The sequence below is a fragment of the Carcharhinus amblyrhynchos genome, chromosome 35 (assembly GCF_965287045.1).
Source record: "Carcharhinus amblyrhynchos chromosome 35, sCarAmb.v2.hapA, whole genome shotgun sequence".
Classification (NCBI taxonomy): Eukaryota; Metazoa; Chordata; class Chondrichthyes; order Carcharhiniformes; family Carcharhinidae; genus Carcharhinus; species Carcharhinus amblyrhynchos.
The window spans coordinates 17,573,524-17,592,378 of record NC_137358.1 but is presented as its reverse complement, the minus strand read 5'-3'; the positions used below and the strand labels follow the sequence as shown (position 1 = coordinate 17,592,378).

Sequence of the window (18,855 nt, the reverse complement as noted above, 5' to 3'; positions counted from 1 at the left end):
GCACCTTAAACCTGTGTCCTCTCGTAGCAACCATTTCAGCCCTGGGAAAAAGCCTCCAAGAATCCACCCTATCTATTCCTCTCAACATTTTATAAACCACTATCAGGTCACCTCTCAAGGTGCAGATAGGGAAACAGATCCTAGAGAGATGTAGTAATAACAGAGTTGTCGTGATGGGAGATTTTAACTTCCCAAACATCGACTGGAATATCCCTAGGGTAAGGGGTTTGGATGGGGAGGAGTTTGTTGGGTGTGTTCAGGAGGGTTTTCTGACACAGTACATGGATAAGCCTACGAGAGGAGAGGCTGTACTTGACCTGGTGCTGGCTAATGAACCAGGACAGGTGTCGGATCTCTTGGTGGGAGAGCATCTCGGGGATGGCGATCATAATTCTATCTCCTTCACGATAGCATTGGAAAGAGATGCTGCCAGACCTGCTAAGATTTTCTAGCATTTTCTGTTTTTCTCCTGCAGTTGTTGTGGTGGGGTTTGAACTTGAGCCTCTAGATCGGTAGCACAGTGGGTTAGCACTACTGCCTCACAGTGCCAGGGACCCAGGTTCGATTCCTAGCTTCGGTCACTGTCTGTGTGGAGTTTGCACATTCTCCTCGTGTCTGTGTGGGTTTCCTCCGGGTGCTCGAGTTTCTTTCCGCAGTCCAAAGATGTGCGGGTTAGATGGATTGGCCGTGCTAAATTTCCCCTTCATGTCAGGGGGACTATCTAGGGTAAATGCATGGGGATAAGACCTGGGTGGGATTATGGTCGGTGCAGACTCAAGGGGTTGAAAGGCTTCCTTCTGCACTGTTGGATTCAATGATTCTATCATTATTCAAAGCCTCTGAATTACTCATCCAGTAACTTGACACCCCTGTTATTGTATCCCTTGGGCATGTGCTGTACAGAGAGAAACCAGAGTTAATGTTTCAGATCGATGACTTTCCTTTAGAACTAGTTCATGTTAGACATGCCACAGGGTACAAACAGTTACAGAAGGAAAGTGTGCGTGGAGGGCTGGAAAGAATGAAAGCAGAGTCAGCAGAGATTAAATAACAGAAGAGACAATGGTGCAAGGCAAAGATAGAATGGTAATGAGATGAGTAAATAAAGAAGAGGAGAACTTGTATTAATTAAAATAGCACCTTCCACAACTTCAAGATGGCCCAAAGCACTTCACAGCCAGTGAAGTACTCTGAACTTTTCTGCAGACAAAAGGGATGTGCCTAAGTTTGTTTTGAATTATCTGGAAGCTTGAGGAGCCTATAGCTTCCCATTGCTTTCTCCATGGCAAAACCTTGGCCAGTCAGAGTCGATCTGTCAACCTATCAACACCCTTTTCTCCTGTGGTATAAATTGTCACATTTGTTTGAAATTTGGCATTCTGGTGTTTTTCCTGATGAGTGCAAGACAAAAAGCTTCGACAACCTGTCTCTTTATTCAGCGTTAGTTTTGAAGTTTAGCCACTGCTATAATGTAGCAATCTTCCTACTAATATTAGAGTCTCCATCGCTTTCTTTTACAAACTGATTCCCTCCCTGTAACTTGCTTTTTTATTTTAAAATAAGGATCAGTGAGAGGTATCATTTTTATTTTCTGCTCTGACTTTACCTGGTTAAAGTTAAAAAGTTAAAAGTTTACTTATTTGTGTCACAAGTAGGCTTACATTAACACTGCAATGAAGTTACTGTGAAAATTCCCTAGTTGCCACACTCCGGTGCCTGTTCGGGCACACTGAGGGAGAATTTAGCATAGTCAATGTACCTAACCAGCACATCTTTCAGACTGTGGGAAAAAATTGGAGCACCCGGAGGAAACCCACGCAGACACGGAGAGAACGTGTAAACTCCACACAGACACTGACCCAAGCTGGGAATCGAACTCGGATCCCTGGTGCTGTGAGGCAGCAGTGCTAACCCACTGTGCCACCCCATTTCTGGGATATACATCACCCTCTTACAATGTCCTGAATATTTTGTACCATTGTATCCGGACAGCCAGTGGGAAGAGTTTTCCATCCCTTTGTTCTTTTTATTCCGAGATTAATTTTCCATTTTTCAGAAGAAGAGGCATATGGACTTGAAATGTTAACTCTGCTTCTCTCTCCGTACACCTGTTGAGCTTTTCCAGCATTCTCTGTTTTTATTTCAGATTTCCAGTGTCCGGAGTATTTTGTTTTTCACTTTGTTGAGTTTATCTGCTTGATGTGGTTACATGACCACTGTATTGATGAATTATTCCACAAAATATGTCCAGCCTAATGGACAGGACATGCTTGAACCTCTCAGTGTTAGTTAACAAGAGCGCTAATTCATGACGGTGATCACTCATATCACACAATGTGATCTAATCCGGAAGAGGACCATTAGGGCGGCACGGTGGTTAGCACTGGTGCCTCACATGCCAGGGACCCGGGTTCGATTCCCGGCTTGGCTCACTGTCTGTGTGGAGTTTGCACGTTCTCCCAGTGTCTGCGTGGGTTTCCTCCGGGTGCTCCGGTTTCCTTCCACACTCCAAGGATGTGCGGGTTAGGTTGATTGGCCATGCTAAATCGCTCCTTAGTGTCAGGGGGACTATCAGGATAAGAACATAAGAAATAGGAGCTGGAGTAGGCCATCTAGCCCTTCGAGCCTGCCCCGCCATTCAATAAGATCATGGCTGATCTGAAGTGGATCAGTTCCACTTTCCCATTTTTTCCCCATAACCCTTAATCCCCTTGCCTACCAAAAACCTATCTACCCGTGTCTTAAATATATTTAGCGAGGTAGCCTCCACCACTTCAACGGGCAGAGAATTCCAGAGATTCACCACCCTTTGGGTGAAGAAGTTCCTCCTCAACTCCATTCTAAACTGCCCTCCCCTTATCTTGAGGCTGTGCCCTCTAGTCCTGCTGTCATTTCTGAGTGGGAAGAATCTCTCTACCTCTACCCTATCCATCACCTTCATTATCTTATACGTCTCTATAGATACATGGGGCTACAGGGCCTGGGTGGGATTGTGGTCGGTACACACTCAATGGGCTGAATGGCTTCCTTCTGCACTGTAGGGATTCTATGCCCTTGAGTAGGTGGTGGTGAGCTTCCTTCTTGAATCGCTACAGTGCATGTGGTGTACGTACACCCACTGTGCTGTTAGGGAAAGAGATCAGGGATTTTGACTCTGCGACAGTGAAGGAACAGTCAATATGTTTCCAAGTCAGGATAGTGAGTAGCTTGGAGGGGAACTTGCAGGTGATGGTGTTCCCAGGTATCTGCTGCCCTGACCTTTCTAGATGGAAGTGATCATTAGTTTGGAAGGTGCTATTGAAGGGACCTTGGTGAGTTCCTGCAGTGCATCTTATCGATGGTACACTTGGCTACCAATGTGTCTGTGGTGGAGGAAGTGAATGTTTGTAGAAGGAGTGCCAGTCCAGTGGGCTGCTTTGTCCTGGATGGTGTCGAGCTACGTGAGTGTTGCTGGAGCTGCACCCATCCAGGCAAGTGAGGAGTATTCCATCACACTCCTGACTTGTGCCCTGTCGATGCTGGACAGGTTTTGGGAGGCTTTTTTGAGTACCTCGAAAGGTGTTACTCTTTCATATAATTTAAGCCTGTTCTTGTTCGTTGTGGTTCCCAGGTTTATGGACAGAAGCAGATTGTTCTGGAGAAAGATGAAACCGAGGAACTGAAGAGATTTGATGACCCAGGCTTGGTTCTCATTGGTTTCAAGCCAATGTCACTCTTAAAGAAGCACCACCACATCAAACCCCCACAGTTCATTTACCCAGATGAGACGCTGATAACAGGTAACCCTGCGGTAGCCCACTAATCACTGATCCCTGCGATAGCCCACTAATCACTGATCCCTGCGATAGCCCACTAATCACTGATCCCTGCGATAGCCCACTAATCACTGATCCCTGCGATAGCCCACTAATCACTGATCCCTGCGATAACCCACTAATCACTGATCCCTGTGATAGCCCACTAATCACTGATCCCTGCGATAACCCACTAATCACTGATCCCTGTGATAGCCCACTAATCACTGATCCCAGCAATAACCCACTAATCACTGATCCCTGTGATAGCCCACTAATCACTGGTCCCTGCGATAACCCACTAATCACTGGTCCCTGCGATAGCCCACTAATCACTGATCCCTGCGATAGCCCACTAATCACTGGTCCCTGCAATAACCCACTAATCACTGATCCCTGTGATAGCCCACTAATCACTGATCCCTGCGATAGCCCACTAATCACTGATCCCTGCGATAGCCCACTAATCACTGGTCCCTGCAATAACCCACTAATCACTGATCCCTGCGACAACCCACTAATCCTTGATCCCTGCGATAACCCACTAATCACTGATCCCAGCGATAACCCAATAATCACTGATCCCTGCAATAACCCACTAATCACAGATCCCTGCGATAACCCACTAATCACTGATCCCTGCGACAACCCACTAATCACTGATCCCTTCGACAACCCACTAATCATTGATCCCTGCGATAACCCACTAATCACTGATCCCTGCGATAACCCACTAATCACTGATCCCTGCAATAACCTACTAATCACTGATCCCTGCGACAACCCACTAATCATTGATCCCTGCGATAGCCCACTAATCACTGATCCCTGCGATAACCCACTAATCACTGATCCCTGCGATAGCCCACTAATCACTGATCCCTGCGACAACCCACTAATCATTGATCCCTGCGATAGCCCACTAATCACTGATCCCTGCGATAGCCCACTAATCACTGATCCCTGCGATAACCCACTAATCACTGATCCCTGCGATAACCCACTAATCACTGATCCCTGCGACAACCCACTAATCACTGATCCCTGCGATAACCCACTAATCACTGATCCCTGCGATAACCCACTAATCACCGATCCCTGCAATAACCCACTAATCACAGATCCCTGCGATAACCCACTAATCACTGATCCCTGCGACAACCCACTAATCACTGATCCCTTCGACAACCCACTAATCATTGATCCCTGCGATAACCCACTAATCACTGATCCCTGCAATAACCTACTAATCACTGATCCCTGCGACAACCCACTAATCATTGATCCCTGCGATAGCCCACTAATCACTGATCCCTGCGATAGCCCACTAATCACTGATCCCTGCGATAACCCACTAATCACTGATCCCTGCGATAGCCCACTAATCACTGATCCCTGCGATAACCCACTAATCACTGATCCCTGCGACAACCCACTAATCACTGATCCCTGCGATAACCCACTAATCACTGATCCCTGCGATAACCCACTAATCACCGATCCCTGCGATAACCCACTAATCACTGATCCCTGCGATAACCCACTAATCACTGATCCCTGCGATAGCCCACTAATCACTGATCCCTGCGATAACCCACTAATCACTGGTCCCTGCGATAACCCACTAATCACTGGTCCCTGCGATAACCCACTAATCACTGATCCCTGCGATAACCCACTAATCACTGATCCCTGCAATAACCTACTAATCACTGATCCCTGCGACAACCCACTAATCATTGATCCCTGCGATAGCCCACTAATCACTGATCCCTGCGATAACCCACTAATCACTGATCCCTGCGATAGCCCACTAATCACTGATCCCTGCGACAACCCACTAATCATTGATCCCTGCGATAGCCCACTAATCACTGATCCCTGCGATAGCCCACTAATCACTGATCCCTGCGATAACCCACTAATCACTGATCCCTGCGATAACCCACTAATCACTGATCCCTGCGACAACCCACTAATCACTGATCCCTGCGATAACCCACTAATCACTGATCCCTGCGATAACCCACTAATCACCGATCCCTGCAATAACCCACTAATCACAGATCCCTGCGATAACCCACTAATCACTGATCCCTGCGACAACCCACTAATCACTGATCCCTTCGACAACCCACTAATCATTGATCCCTGCGATAACCCACTAATCACTGATCCCTGCAATAACCTACTAATCACTGATCCCTGCGACAACCCACTAATCATTGATCCCTGCGATAGCCCACTAATCACTGATCCCTGCGATAGCCCACTAATCACTGATCCCTGCGATAACCCACTAATCACTGATCCCTGCGATAGCCCACTAATCACTGATCCCTGCGATAACCCACTAATCACTGATCCCTGCGACAACCCACTAATCACTGATCCCTGCGATAACCCACTAATCACTGATCCCTGCGATAACCCACTAATCACCGATCCCTGCGATAACCCACTAATCACCGATCCCTGCGATAACCCACTAATCACTGATCCCTGCGATAACCCACTAATCACTGGTCCCTGCGATAACCCACTAATCACTGATCCCTGCGACAACCCACTAATCACTGATCCCTGCGACAACCCACTAATCACTGATCCCTGCGATAACCCACTAATCACTGATCCCTGCGATAGCCCACTAATCACTGATCCCTGCGATACTAATCACTGATCCCTGCGATAACCCACTAATCACTGGTCCCTGCGATAACCCACTAATCACTGATTCCTGCGATAACCCACTAATCACTGATCCCTGTGATAGCCCACTGATCACTGATCCCTGCGATAACCCACTAATCACTGATCCCCGCGATAGCCCACTAATCACTGTCTGCCATTTGGAAAGAGACATGTTTATTCCTATCTTTATTTCCTGCCTGCCAACCAGTACACTTCCCCTAATCCCACTTTAATTTTACACACTGACCTCTTATGTAGGCTTTATCTGAAAGCCCAGATAAACCACATCCACTGGCTGCCCCTCATTAACTCTACTAGTTACATCCTTGAAGAATCCCAGTAGATTTATCAAGCATGATTTCCCTTTCACAAATCCATGCTGCCTCCATCCTGTCCATCCCCTGTTTACCAAGTGCTCTGCTATTAAATCTTTCCCCACTACCGACGTCAGGTCTATAATCCCCTGTTCTCTCCCTGCTTCTTTTTTTAAATAGTGCGGTTACATTAGCTACCCTCCAATCCATAGGAACTGTTCCAAAGTCTGTAGAACCTTGGAAGATGAATACCAACGTACCCACTATTTCTCAGACCATTTCCTTCAGTACTCCGGGGTGTAGTTTATCGGGCCCTGGGGATTTATCAGTCTTCAATTTCAATTTCCCCAACACCATTTCTCTACTAATATTGATTTCCTTCAGTTCCTCCCTCTTCCTAAGCCCTATAGGCCCCAACTTTTCTGGTACATTATTTGTATCCTCCTTTGTGAAGACAGAACTACAATAAGCATTCAGCTGGTCGGCCAATTCTTTGTTTCCCCATTATAAATTCCCCTGTTTCTGACTGTAAAGCACCTAGTTTGTCGTTAGCAATCTTTCTCGCCTCACATACCTAATAAAAACTTTTATGGTCAATGTTTATGTTCCCCACTAGCTTACTCTCGTACTCTATTTTTCCCTTATTACTTAGTCCCTTTGCTGAATTATAATCCTGAGGTCTGTAGTTTTTCTGGCTCATTTGTACACCTCTCCCTTGGATCTAATACTATCCCTAATTTCCCTTGTAAGCCTTGAATTGGCCACCTTTCTAGTTTTATTTTTGTGCCAGACAGGATTAAGTCATCGCTCTTTGAATGTTTGCCTATCCACCATCATCCCCTTAAATAACATTTCCCAATCTATCAAAGCCAACTTGTGCCTCACATCATCGTAGTTTCCTTTATTAAGATTCAGGACCCCTAGTCTCAAAATCAACTACCTGACTGTCCAGCTTGATGAAGAATTCTATCGTGTTATAGGTGATGAAGTAACAAATTGACTCTATCGTTGCCACTTGCTAAGCAGCTCAGAGAGGTCAGTCTCTCTGGTCCTTTCCAGCAGCCTTTGGGCCAGCCCTGGTGCCAGGTACTTATTGTTCTGAGCTGTGTTTATGTTCACATTCCCAACAGGAAGCACCACGTTATTTAGCGCACTGCTCACCAAGTGCCTGGAGAAGGATGTGCATGCTGTTTGCCGCTACACTCCCCGGAGGAACACCCCGCCCCGATTTGTGGCGTTGGTCCCACAGGAGGAGGTGCTGGATGATCAGAAAGTGCAGACCATCCCTCCAGGTCAGTGACACTGTCTCTCTCCGATCGCTCACTGACTGGGTAAGTACATTTGACTTGCAATTTTCTACCCTCAGTCTCTCCTATCTGAGTTATGGTCACACCAGTGCCACAGAATCTCCAGCACCTTTTCTGCGAGGGTACAGCTGATAACTCTTCACTCACTATTTGTCTACGGAAGGCATCATAGCTGTTGCCTAACCTACCCCCACTCACCTTCCCCACACACACACACTCACACACACACTCACACCACATGTGTACATGCACCACACGTACACACTCCACACACGTACACACACTCCACACACGTATGCACACATATACACACACAGTGGAGTCTGGCTGCTTGTGTGCAGCTCCAATACAGAGAGGAACTGAAACCAGATATTTGATTTGATTTATTATTGTCATGTTTATTAGTATACGGTAAAAAGCATTGTTTCTTGAACTCTATACAGATAAAACATACCGTTCATAGAGAAGGAAAGGAGAGAGTGCAGAATGTAGTATTACAGTCATAGCTAGGGTGTAGAGAAAGATCAACTTAAGAGAAAGATAGCACCACAGCCTGGGTTTGGACGCAGATGAACTAACTTCAAATTTCTATAGTTCAGAGTTACAGCGGGTACGTGTTACAGTGATGTTACAGTGGATGGATGAAAATTGAAGATTACATAATAACTGCTGAGAGGAAATTGATCCAGGGGATAAAGGGGAAAAGATTGTAGGGCTGGGGGAAAGAGAAAGCTCTTTATTTGCATTGGATAAGCTCTTTAAAAGAGCCAGTATAGCCATGGGCTGAATGGCTTCTATGCAGTGTCATTCAGTGAATCATTTACCATCGCTGTAGCCCTGCTTTGCATTGGCAGTGCGGTGATTTTAGATGTGGGTCTTCACTTGTGGTTTCCTCCCTGGGAACAGTAACCTGACGATAGGCAGAGTGTTTTTTAAGCGATGTTGATTGAGGGATGAATACTGCTGTTCTCCAGAACAGGATCGTTAACGTCCGCCTCAGAGGGACGTGGGGACCACAGTTTCCTGTCATGTCTGAAAAGCATTAAAGTACGCAAAGAATCCAAACGCCCTGCAGAGCTGCAATCACCATCACCCCCCCCCCTGCATACACGCACTCACCCACGCATGCACACGTGCACCCACACACCCACCCAGGGACCTGGGTCAATTCCCAACTTCGGTCACTGTCTGTGTGGAGTCTGCACATTCTTCCCGTGTCTGCGTGGGTTTCCTCCGGGTGCTCCAGCTTCCTCCCACAGTCTGAAAGACATGTGGGTTAGATGCATTGGCCGTGCTAAATTCTCCCTGAGTGCCCCTGAACAGGAGTGTGGCGATTAGGGGATTTTCACAGTAACCTCATTGCAGTGTTAACATAAGCCTACTTCTGACACTAATAAAATAAACTTTAAAACTCTCTACTAGTCATAACTTTAACCTGATTTCTGCAAAAACGTGAATGTTCATCCCAGGCCAGGCAACTACTGACTCGGACAGAGAGTGCGTGTGAAATGCTCACTGATTCCTGGTACAAACAAAACCTTTCCATCATTTTCCCATCAGGATTCCACCTGATTTTTTTGTCTTACGCCGACGATATCAGGAAGATCGACGTTACAGAGAAGCAAGTGGCCAGCGAGGATCAGATCGAGAAGATGAAATCGGTGGTGCAGAAGCTCCGGTTTAAATACAGGTCAGTCGGAGGTTTGAGCTACACTTTCTGCACCGTTAGAGGATCAGTGTCTGTGTGGAGATTGTGATGTGGAGATGCCGGCGTTGGACTGGGGTAAGCACAGTAAGAAGTCTCACAACACCAGGTTAAAGTCCAACCAGTTTATTTGATAGTAAATAGTAATGTGGGTCTACTATCAAATAAACTGATTGGACTTTAACCTGGTGTTGTGAGACTTCTTACTGTGTGGAGATTGCACATAATCCCCATATCTGCATGGGTTTCCTCCGGGTGCTCCAGATTCCTCCCACAGTCTGCGGGATTGACTATGCTAATTTGCCCCTTAGCGACCCAGATGTGTAGATTAGAGGGACTAGCAGGGTAGATACATTGGGTTATGGGGATAGGACCTAGGATGGGATTGTTGTCGGTGCAGACTCAATGGGCTGAATAGCTTCCTCCTGCACTGGAGGATTTCTGTGATTTCCCCCATGCAGATGAATAGGAAATCTTTGCAAATTCTCCTTAAAATAAAATGGTGACCGTTTCTATTCCTCTGGATCAGGCCTGAGAGCTTTGAGAATCCGGTTATTCAGCGCCATTTCCGTAATCTGGAGGCACTGGCCCTCGATTTGAAGGAACCAGAAGAAGTTGAAGACTTGACCCGTGAGTATCCTGCTGTACAGCTCGTACCCACTGCCCAGCAGCAAAAGGAATTAGTTTGATTTGATTTGATTTATTATGGTCACATGTGTTAGCATACAGTGAAAAGTATTGTTTCTTGCACGCTATACAGACAAAGCATACCGTTCATAGAGAAAGAAAGGAGAGAGTGCGGAATGTAGTGTTACAGTCATAGCTAGGGTGTAGAGAAAGATCAACTTAATGCGAGGTAGGTCCATCCAGCAGCAGGGAAGAAGCTCTTCTTGACTCGGTTGGTATGTGACCTCGGATTTTTTTCCCGACAGAAGAAGGTGGAAGAGAGAATGTCCGGGGTGCGTGGGGTCCTTGATTATGATAAGGAATGGTGATAGTGATCGTAAAGACTGAAAAAGCCCGTAGTCTGTAACAGAGCAGTATATTGGGAATATTTCCCATTGGATTCAGGGACCCAAGGCGGTATGAATATTGGGTAATTGTTGAATCCAGTTGTAATGTCCCATGGGGGGAGCAGAGAGGGGTTGCTGGAGGCATGAAGAGGGGAGAAATATGGCAAAGTGGGGGGGGAGCTGAGGAATGCAGAGATGAGAGTCAGTGTATCAGCAAATGCATACTGTGGCAATTACAGTAATTGCCTTATTAAAGACAGGCGATGGTTATTGACTCGTCCTCCGAAAGAGTATAACTGGACACAGTGGGAACAGATACTGTGGGGCAATCAAAGGAGCTTGTATCTGTACTGAGCTGTATGTAGAATAAACTTGCTGAAGGAAAAAGAGCGGCTGCAGTATTATTCCTCCATTGTTAATAAGCGGGAGTTCAGAGGGTTGGGGTGGGGGGGTGCAGAGCTCGGAGGAGGAGGGGTCAGAGCTGGGGAGAGGGGCAGATGGGAAGAGGAGGAGCTGGGGGAGAGAGGGGGAGCTGGCGTGTGCTGGAGGGAGAGATGGGGAGCTGGTGGGGAAGGGAGGGGGAGCTGGTGGGGAAGGGAGGGGGAGCTGTGGGGAGAGAGAGGGGGAGCTGGGGGGGAGAGAGGGGGAGCTATGGAGGAGAGAGGGGAAGCTGGAGGGGAGAGAGGAGGAGCTATGGAGGAGAGAGGGGGAGCTGGGGAGGAGAGAGGGGGAGCTGACGGGGAGGGAGAAATGGGGATGTTGGAGAAGGGGAGCTGGGGGGGAGAGAGGGGAAGCTGGTGGAGGGGAGAGGGAAAGCTGGAGGGGGGGGGAGAGAGGGGTCCTAGGGTTGGACAGGGGGAGCTGAGAGGGGGGAGGGAAAATTGGGATAGAGAGGAGGAGTTGAGGGTGGGGAGAGGGTGGAAGTATACTGTGAAAGGTCTGACACGGAAGTTCCGAAGAGCAAAGGGACCTTGGTGTGTTTGTCGAAAAGTCCCTGAAGGCGGAAAGGCAGGCTAATAGGGTGGTGAAAAGGGCACATGGCTCACTCACCTTTATCAATCGGGGTATAGATTACAAAAGCAGAGAGATTATGATGGAGCTGTATAGAATTTTGGTGAGGCCACAGCTGGAGCACTGTGTGCAGTTCTAGTCGCCACATTATAGGAAGGATGTGAACATACTAGAGGGGGTGCAGAGGAGATTCACCGGGATGCTGCCTGGGATGGAGCATTTAATTTATGAAGAGAGGTTGGATAGGATTGGGTTGTTTTCTCTGGAGCAGAGAAGGCTGAGGGGGGGGCGACCTGATCAAGATGTTCAAGATTATCAGGGACAGGGTGGACAGAGAGCAGCTGTTCCCCTGAGTTAAAGGGTTAGTTATGAAGGGACACAAGTTAAAAGTGGGAGGTGGGAGGTTTAAAGGGGTGTTTGAGGAAAAACATTTTTACCCAGAGGGTGGTGAGGGTCTGGAATGTGCTGCCTGAGAGGGTGGGGGAGGTGGGATGCCTCACATCCTTTAATGGATGAGTACTTGGCACACCATAACATTCAGGGCTATGGGCCAAGGGCTGGCAACTGGGATTAGGTGGGCAGGTCAGAGCATTTCATGCATCGATCCAGACTCAGTGTAGCAAAGGGCCTCTTCTGCAGTGTAGGATTCTGTGATTCTGAGCTGGGGGGTGCAGAAAGGGGCAGTTGGGAGGCAGAGAGGAGGAGCTGGGGGAGAGGGAGCTGGGAGACAGAGGGGGAGTTGGGGAAGAGAGGAGAAGTCGGCGGCGGGGGGGAGCCAGGGAGGGGGCTGCTGGGGGAAGAGGGGGAGGTGGAGAAGGGGGGGGTGGGGGTTGGAGAGGGAGAGCCGGGGAAGGGGGGAGAAGCTGGAGGGGTGGGAGAGGGAGCTGGAGAGGTGCAAATAAATGACTTTGATAGAGGAACGTAAGAGGGGAAATGGTCTTTTCCCCACACAGTGCCAAAGAATGATGTTATGGACAGGAGAATCGGACACCTGGCAGAGGAATTCCTGGAGCTAGTTTATCCCCCGGGCTATAACCCAGATGCAAAGAACCAACAGAAGAGGAAGCTTGGTGAGTACTCCAGCAAGGGGAGCCAATTAAACATCGGGTCAATAAATGCAGGATACGTGAGCCTCACAGACACGGAAATCTCTGCCCAATTCTCTCAGAACTGAACCAGCTGGGCACCAAGACAAACGAAGAATTGCATTTCTTTAGCGCCTTTTCTCAGGACATTGTAAAATGTTACAGTCAGTGAAGCGTAGTGGCTGCTGTAATTTATTATAGCCCTGTTAGGAACATTTATAGAGAAATCCAAATACCCCATAATTAACTGACAGAACTACGTCACTAGATTTCACTTTTTCAAATAAAAACAAACTTTATTGTATTTTAGATTTAAACAAACAACCACTACTAACTCAACACCACAGCTTATCATTCCTCATGCCTCTGAACTCAGTTCCACTTTGTGCTTCCTGCCCAAGAATTCCCCAATATGTGGCAAGAATATTGAAGGTGCCTTCACTTATGTAGAAACCAGCCTGCGAGGTATGCCACAGCCCTCCAGAATTCACTTTGTCATTCCTCCCTGTTAGTTATTTCCTGAGGTAAGATTTTATGGGGATCCTGCCCAAAGCTTTTTGGTTCAGCGACCTTCCAAGTTTTATTTAACACCACACAACTGTGGAGGCTCAGCTCCTTGTTCTGGTAGTTGGCAGGTACCCAACTAGCTCCTCAGAGCTTCCACGCAATTCTGTTGACTGCTTTTGGCCTCAACGTTCTGGGGTGGATCACTATAGATAATCCAGGGAATAAATAGTTGTTTTATTATAACAGGGCAGATGCAAGAATATCAAATTTCAAAGAGCAGCAATTAAAGATTATCAATCAAGCTTGCAATGTGGCCAGAAGTTACATGTATTAATACGGAGGGACCTGTCATCTGCAGGCAAAAGGAACATGTCCAGGCATTGCCTTTTTTGATTAAATGATAGCATGGGGGTCAATAGTTCCCTGGCACATTCACCATGGCAACAGCTCACAAGGCCAGGGACCCTGGGTTCAATTCCCGGCTTGGGTCACTGTCTGTGTGGAGACTGCACATTCTCCCCATGTCTGCGTGGGTTTCCTCCGGGTGCTCTGGTTTCCTCCCACAGTCCAAAAGACGTGCTGGTTATGTGCATTGCTTGTGCTAAATTCTCCCTCAGTGTACCTGAACTGGTGCCAGAGTGTGGCGACTAGGGGATTTGCACAGTACCTTCATTGCAGTGTTAATGTAAGCCTACTCGTGACATTAAATAAACTTTAAACTTGCTGTCTTTACCAGCCTGCCTGCCTGGTGATTCCAGCCCCAATGTGGCTGACAGTTGAATGTTCTCTGAATTAACTTGGTAAGTCACGCAAAACTGCCCTATTCATGGCAACTAAGGAAGGGCAATAAATGCCAGCGATGCCACTCCTCCAGAATGATTGTTTTACTGTCCCTTATAAACAATGAACAGGTGTAAAGTAAATTTAAAAATAAAGTTTATCATTAGTATTACAAGTAAGGCTTACATTAACGCTGCAATGAAGTTACTGTGAAAATCCCCTAGTCGCCACACTCCAGCGTCTGTTTGTGCACGAAGGGAGAATTTAGCACAGCCGATGCACCCTAACCAGCGCGTCTTTCAGACTGTAGGAGGAACCCGGAGCACCCAGAGGAAACCCACACAGACACGGGGAGAATGTGCAGACTCCACGCAGACAGTGACCCAAGCCATAATTAATTGAAGTGGAATTACGCGGTTCTGTTTCTCATTAGCCGAACGTTGTTTGCCTTCGGTGCTGAGAATTCTCACGGTGACCGTCTGAAGAATGAACTCTGCTGTTCTCTGCAATCAGGCGTCGCAGCCGGGGGAGCCGAGAAGAAGCCAAAAGTGGAGGCGTCGCTGGAGAAGGAGGAGGTCAGGCAGTACCTGCGGAGCGGGACACTGGGCAAGCTGACTGTGCCAGTGCTGAAGGAAATCTGTAAACAGTATGGGCTGAGGGGCAGCAAGAAGCAGGAGCTGATCGATGCCATCGCCAGTCACTTCGCTGAGAACTGATCGCGGCGGAATTCAGGCCATGGCCTTGGAAGGAGGGAGGGGTGGGGGGGAGGTGTGTCCTGTACGAGCAGCGGAAGCGCTGTCGGGTTTAGCTGGGGAAAAGACCCAGCAGGCCTTCCCGACCAAATGGAAACCTCACAGGAATCTTCAACCTGCAACCACCCCCACCCGGCAGCAAACAGCCAAATCAGCACTTATCCAAATACAACAGAACCGGGACTCGCTCTGACTCCGTGAGTCCGACCAACTGCGTAACGAGGAAAGACGTGATGTGTAGATGCCGGCGTTGGACTGGGGTAAACACAGCAACAAGTCTCACAACACCAGGTTAAAGTCCAACCAGTTTATTTGATAGTAAACTTCAAGCTTGTGGGTTTACTATCAAATAAACTGGTTGGACTTTAACCTGGTGTTGTGAGACTTGTTAATGAGGAAAGCCCAGACACTCCTTCTGAGGCCTCCAGGATATACCAGCCCTCGCTGACAAGAAACTCAGAAACCTTGCCGCCCGGGATATTTTCGTACCTGCTGAATTTGTCACAAGTTTATTTTATACTTTGTGTTTTACAGTCCACCTGTAACCTACACACATCCAACAAAACCCAATCTTGGGATAAGTCAGTGCCGTGTCTGAATATTAATTTCCAGCTGTTATTTTTACCGGGGGTTGGTGAGAAAACCTCGGACTTGGTCACAGCAGAAAGGTACCTGTTAATAACCAGTTGGCACCGTGCAAGAGTAATACAATGACCCTTGGCTGCACTCTTTACACTTGTGGTTCTAGTGAGTGTGTGGAGAGAGAAATAGGCAACTGGGTGCACCAGCACAGAGTTGTGAAGGTTAACCTAAACACGCAAGGTTCATGTGCGGGCTAGGTTGACTGGCCGTACTAAATAATGCCGGGGGATTAGCAGGGTAAATACGCAGGGTAACAGGGATAGGGTCTGGGGGGGATTGTTGTCAGTGCACACTCAATGGCCGAAAGACCTTTCTCTGCACTGTTGGGATTCTATAATTTTTTTTTAAGCATAGTACAAAGTGTTAATGAGGTTTTGGGACCCTGCTTTGATAGGAACAGTTATCGTAATCTCTCGCCAGAAACAGAAGGCAGGCCATTCAGCCCCTCGAGCCTGTTCCGGGTGAAGGCAGTTAGGGTTCCTCTCTGGTGAAAAATTCAAATCAAACACAAACCATCTCTTCCCTAGCTCACTAACCGACCTCCAATCCTGATTTTGGCTGTCTGTATTTTTATATAAGTGACAAAAATAAAGAGTTTAATGTGGATGATTTTTTTTTGGATACTTCCTGCCTGTTTTGTTGCTGCTCCTGTGTGTTTTTCTTCTCGATACTCTATGGCCGGAATTTTCCTGCCCGGTTTAGGAATCGGAGCGGGCGAGGGGCAGAACACGAAAAGGTCCGTTGACCTCGGACGGAATTTTAGGACAAGTCTATAAAATCCCGCCCTTTATTTTTTCACTTCCTCTTTCAGACCTCAGCCTCCTGAGAGTTCCACATCACCATCCGCAGACCACCACCATCGCTCGCTCAGTGTTTAATTGAACCATACTCTTAAACATTTTTTTGCAGCTTCCTCAGAGCTCCATCATAGTTGCCTTGAGTTCCACAGCACCACTCTCAGAGCCCCTTCACTGCAGCTCCCTCGCAGCAGTATCGTCACACTCCAAAGTGAGGGACAGGTCTGATGGAGTAACCAGCCTCGTCCTGCCCATCAACTGGGCAGTTTTATCCAGCCCGCTCGCCCCAAAACCGGAAAATCCCATTCAAGGTCAATGGATCTTTGCATGGTCCTCCCCCACCCGCTACAGTTCCCGTGGTGGGCAGGACGGGACAGTTCCCTCCGTTGTCTTTCATTGACAGACTTCACAGTGAATTGGTGCCAAAATCTCATCACGTTTGCTTTCAACTTGGGAGGGAAAGTCTCAAAATTATCCCCATACTTCCATTTCTTTTCAGGGTTTTTAAAACAAATTCTTGCTTGAAACCCTGTCACTGTTTCCACTTTCGGATAAATCATCAGGAAACGAAGAACATAGCCTGTGAATCTTACTGCCAGTGCTGTGCGTGCTAAGCCTGTCTGTACATTGCAATGACCGGTGGATCGTATCAAACAGCACATCCCTTTGCGAATCGTAATAGGCGGAGAGAGTACTGACCATACTCAGCCAACCCCTGCTTGCAAAGCCCAGAAGTTAGTGCCTGACGCTAGATGTGGTCCTCTGATTGGGCAGCACTTATCGAACAATCCTGAACGCTCTAAGAATTACACGAATGACCGTTCCCAGATTATCACTCAGGCTCGCACTGTGACTCACACTTGCTGGAAGCTACACAGGGACCTGTCCTCTGCAGGTAAAGATCCAGGCGTTGAACCTCTTATACAGAAACATTGCGGGTGAGGGGCATGGTGGTGGCAGGTCATTACTTCCCTGGTGCATTCTCCGTGGTAATGCCCTGACCAATCAGAATTGACTTGCCAAACAAATCAGCACCTTTCCCAGTGGAATATAACTTGTTCTCCCTTGAGGAGAGAACCAGAATGGACTGGCTGGGTCAAAAGGCCTGTTTCTGTGCTGATGTACCTAATGTGTGTGTGCCTTCAGGACATGTCCCATGCGGAGCAGTCAAAACCTCCAGACCAACAGGGTACCAAGGGGCGTCGGATCTGAATTCAGCTCATCTGAAACTGACTTCTTAAGATTCCTGCAGTGTTTTGAACTTTATTTATTTATTAATGTCACAAGTAGGCTTGCATTAACACTGCAATGAAGTTACTGTGAAAATCCCACAGTCACCCGCTCCGACGCCTGTTCGGGTACACTGAGGGAGAATTTAGCACGGCCCAATGCACCCTAACCAGCACGTCTTTCAGGCTGTGGGAGGAAACCGGAGCACCCGGAGGAAACCCACGCAGACACGGGGAGAATGTGCAGACTCCGCACAGGCAGTGACCCAAGTTGGGACTCGAACCCAGGTCCCTGGAGCTGTGAGGCAGCAGTGCTAACCACTGTACCACTCGGCAATGCTCCAAAGTTTGGACAAACAGGAAAACATCGCTTTGACCCCCATGTAACAGCTGACCAAGCTACTGTCCTAATGGAGGCTGGGCGGAAGAGGTGGGGGAAGGGGAGGGTGTAGGGGGGTCGGGGTTGAGGGGGGGGTGGTGGTGGGGGGACAGTGTTCAATCTAACCTCCCATCTGACCAACCTAAATTCCTGCTGTTTGGTAGAACCTGCGATGCTTTTTACGAATGTGTATTTATAAAATGTTTGTAGATTTCATTGTCTTTTTATAGCTACATAAATATGTAAACAAGTATTTCTGTGTTGGGCAGATGGCACTGGTGGGAATAGGTAAATATACACTGCAAACTAAGACCGAGAGATTGCGTTTAGGGCGGAGGTTTAGGTGCTACACAGTCCACTGCGTTACTGAGCACTGCAGATAGTTAGGGAATGAATTTGTTCGTCGATTATCCTGCATAACAACAGCAGAAGTTCCACCCTCACACTGAGGTTCCAAGCAACTCCCACCAAAACTACAGAGGGCAGTCCAGAGAATCCCCACAAATATTCAATCTCTTAGTATTAAAGGATGTGAGGGACTCTGTAAAGTTTGGTAAGAGAGTGGCACAGTGGTTAGCACTGCTGCCTCACAGCGCCAGGGACCCGGGTTCAATTCCTGGCTTGAGTCGCTGTCTGTGTGGAGACTGTATGTTCTCCCCATGTCTGCGTGGGTTTCCTCCGGGTGCTCCGGTTTCCTCCCACAGCCCATAGATGTGTGAGTTTGGTTGATTGGCCATGCTGAAATTGCCCCTCATGTCAGGGGGATTAGCAGGGTAAATATGTGGGGTTACAGGAATAGGGTGTGGGTGAGATAGTGGTCGGTGCAGACTCAATGGGCCGAATGGT

The 18,855-nt window shown here is 47.8% G+C and overlaps 1 protein-coding gene across 2 annotated transcripts in view; it reads left to right on the top strand.

Moving 5' to 3' along the window:
• Positions 1 to 16,218, top strand: part of xrcc6 (X-ray repair cross complementing 6) — a 38,052-nt gene extending 21,834 nt beyond the window's left edge. For both annotated transcript variants that reach the window (XM_080217621.1, XM_080217622.1), the window contains exons 8-13: positions 3,611 to 3,779; positions 7,933 to 8,094; positions 9,670 to 9,799; positions 10,344 to 10,444; positions 12,792 to 12,908; positions 14,724 to 16,218. In XM_080217621.1, coding sequence (XP_080073747.1) covers positions 3,611 to 3,779; positions 7,933 to 8,094; positions 9,670 to 9,799; positions 10,344 to 10,444; positions 12,792 to 12,908; positions 14,724 to 14,926 — 882 coding nt within the window. In that variant the 3' untranslated portion in view covers positions 14,927 to 16,218. The remainder of the gene's footprint in view (positions 1 to 3,610; positions 3,780 to 7,932; positions 8,095 to 9,669; positions 9,800 to 10,343; positions 10,445 to 12,791; positions 12,909 to 14,723) is intronic.
• Positions 16,219 to 18,855: the final 2,637 nt, after the last annotated feature.